General features: G+C 32.7%; 2 protein-coding genes across 2 annotated transcripts in view; one reads left to right on the plus strand and one right to left on the minus strand.

Annotated features, from left to right (window-relative positions):
* Window positions 1-182: 182 nt before the first annotated feature.
* Window positions 183-1631, plus strand: LOC108578867 (cytosolic Fe-S cluster assembly factor NUBP2 homolog). The gene is made up of 5 exons (XM_017942277.1): window positions 183-336; window positions 399-487; window positions 633-854; window positions 1179-1332; window positions 1404-1631. The coding sequence occupies exons 1-5, from the start codon at window positions 226-228 to the stop codon at window positions 1608-1610; spliced, it is 783 nt and encodes a 260-aa protein (XP_017797766.1). The 5' UTR covers window positions 183-225; the 3' UTR covers window positions 1611-1631.
* Window positions 1632-2299: 668 nt separating this feature from the next.
* Window positions 2300-2660, minus strand: part of LOC108578883 (uridine 5'-monophosphate synthase) — a 1629-nt gene continuing 1268 nt past the window's right edge. The window contains exon 4 of the mRNA XM_017942293.1: window positions 2300-2660. This exon is cut by the window's right edge and continues 24 nt beyond it. Coding sequence (XP_017797782.1) covers window positions 2300-2660 — 361 coding nt within the window.

Genomic DNA, 2660 nt, shown 5'->3' on the forward strand with positions numbered 1-2660 from the left:
GGAAAAAATTGCGAAAATAAATATTATATATTTAACAGACGTTTAAAAAATTTCCACATATCTGATTTGCGTAAATTTGAGAAGAATATTAATTAAACCAATCCGCAAGTCGAAAAATTTACGCAATATTTGACCTGAGTCAGGTTGATACCAAACAATAGTCAGAACGCGACCGACTGTCGTGGAGGTTACATCGCCGGTGGTGTTTACGCATCTCTTTTCGTAATGTTGGAAGGTGTCAAACATGTTTTATTAGTGCTTTCTGGTAAAGGTGGTGTCGGAAAGTCAACAATCAGCACACAATTGGCACTTGCACTCAAAGAGTCTGGATTTCGCGTGAGTTTTGAAATTTTTTGGCAATTCTAGGTTAGATCACTTACATGTCAAAAATGTTGTAGGTTGGCTTGCTAGATGTTGATCTTTGCGGACCTAGTGTGCCTTATTTGTTAAATTTAGAAGGCAAAGATGTTCATCAGTCTTCTGATGGGTATTTAAAATAATTTTTGTTAATTGACACGTAACGTATGGCATTACATTTTTATGAAAAATTTTTACGTATTATTCCCGTTTTTGTATATTAATATTCGCAAAATATAATTATTTGTCAACATTATCATTGTCGTGTTACTTAGATGGGTACCAGTTTTTGCAGATAAAGAACAAAAATTAGCTGTCATGTCAATAGGGTTTTTATTAAAAAATCAAGATGACAGTATTATCTGGCGGGGTCCAAAGAAAACTGGAATGGTTAAACAGTTTTTGACTGATGTTGTTTGGCAAGATATTGATTACTTAATTATTGATACACCACCAGGAACTTCAGATGAACACATCACAGTGATGGAGAATTTAAGGTAAAATTAAAATTTATTTTATTCTTTCCATTTATACATTTATCACACTAAACATGAAAAAATATCAAACACATTCCATAGATCTGTAATACCACTAATGTCATGTGGTTTTGGTTTCTCACATGTGACTATGATGAATAATCATGTGACGTCCAAACTGAGTATAATTCTTGTTAGATAAGTGAGTGGTCATGAGATTGATAAGCTCACACATTCTATTTGAATGTGTACTAAAAGAGAAAACATGACAATTATCATAGCATATATCAATGTACTATTATGAATAAATTGTTTGCTATTTTTAAGATAAGATATATTTTACAGAAATGTTAAGTGTGATGGTGCACTAATAGTAACCACTCCACAAGCTGTTGCAGTGGATGATGTCTTACGGGAAATAACATTTTGTAGAAAAACTGGAATTCATATATTTGGTATTATTGAAAATATGAGTGGTTTTGTCTGTCCATCTTGTTCAGTGAGTATAAAATATTTGTGTGGTATGTAAAAGAAAATTTTTACTGTTTTAACAAAGGATGTTAATTCCAGGAATGTACAAATATATTTTCCGCGGGTGGAGGAATAGCTCTTTCGAAAATGGTAAATGTACCATTTTTAGCAAAAGTGCCTATAGATCCACAAGTTGGGAAACTAGCAGAAACAGGTCAAAGTGTTTTGGTAACTCTACCTGATAGTCAGGTAGCGCAAGTGTTTCGGAAACTAGTCGAGGAACTTACACAGAGCAAGGAAGCATGAGAGTGAAAGATTTGATTTCATACGCACAAAATTTCCAGTGAAGATACAGTACTTGCTCGTAATCTTACAATTAACTTTTTAGCCCTTTGCGAGCTAACGCATTTTTTATTACTTTATAATGAATAATTAAATAATATAAATTAAGAAGAAAGAAAAATCTTTGGTTTTTTGTGAAAAATATATGTGTATTTCATGATATATCATAATAGACACATAACATTGTAAAATATGTATGTTGTATACAAACGGTATGTAGAATCGCAGAGGTTTAATCTAATTGCATTTTATACAAAAAGGGGTAGAGTGTACAGGTATAGATACAACGACTTTTATATGATAGCATTTACGGGAGGTACAAAAAGTTCAAAAGTTCTGCAGGTTGCGACAAATATCGGTATATATATATATGTATGTATGTGTACATATCTTGTACCAACGTTAACAAAAACACGCAAATATACACTTCAACATTTTTGTACAAAAGTGTGAATATATTAATATACCATTGTATAATGTATATACAACGAAATCTTTGTAAATTTATTCGTTGCTCTATTTACAATCTTTTCAAACTTGATGTTATCTGATTATTTACAAGTTTTGACTGTTGTACACATATTCAAAAATAAAAAGATATATTTTCCTCCTATTTTTATATTCATTTGTTTATCAAATACTGTTAACAATTATTAATTCGATAATCTTTTCAAGTAAGCTGCCCAAAGTTCCTTTTTGTATTCCAACGTGGCAGCCAACTTATCCTGTGCTTCGATAATACCTCTACCGACTACAGCTAAATCGGCTCCAGCATTTACAACAGCTTGTGGAGTATTGTATTGCTGTCCCAAGTCGTCGGAACTTTTCGACAGCTTTACTCCAGGTGTTAATTGAACAAGTCCAAGTTCCCGGAAAATGTTCGATTGGCAAACGATACCAGCTACCATATCGGAATTTTGTGCTATAGATACAGCGCTCTCAATATATTCGCCTGTCGTTAAAGCTCCTTTGGAAGACATTTCTGCTAGTACAAAAAAGCCACGAGGTTCGCTT

Source organism: Habropoda laboriosa, unplaced genomic scaffold (genome assembly GCF_001263275.1).
Source record: "Habropoda laboriosa isolate 0110345459 unplaced genomic scaffold, ASM126327v1 scaffold62, whole genome shotgun sequence".
NCBI lineage: Eukaryota > Metazoa > Arthropoda > Insecta > Hymenoptera > Apidae > Habropoda > Habropoda laboriosa.

Excerpts from the sequence above, each read along its gene's own strand:
- LOC108578867 (XM_017942277.1), top strand. The coding sequence starts at position 226 with ATGTTGGAAGGTGTCAAACATGTTTTATTAGTGCTTTCTGGTAAAGGT. Across the intron at positions 488-632 it reads GTTCATCAGTCTTCTGATGG|ATGGGTACCAGTTTTTGCAG; the intron begins GTATTTAAAATA and ends CGTGTTACTTAG. Across the intron at positions 1,333-1,403 it reads TTGTCTGTCCATCTTGTTCA|GAATGTACAAATATATTTTC; the intron begins GTGAGTATAAAA and ends TGTTAATTCCAG.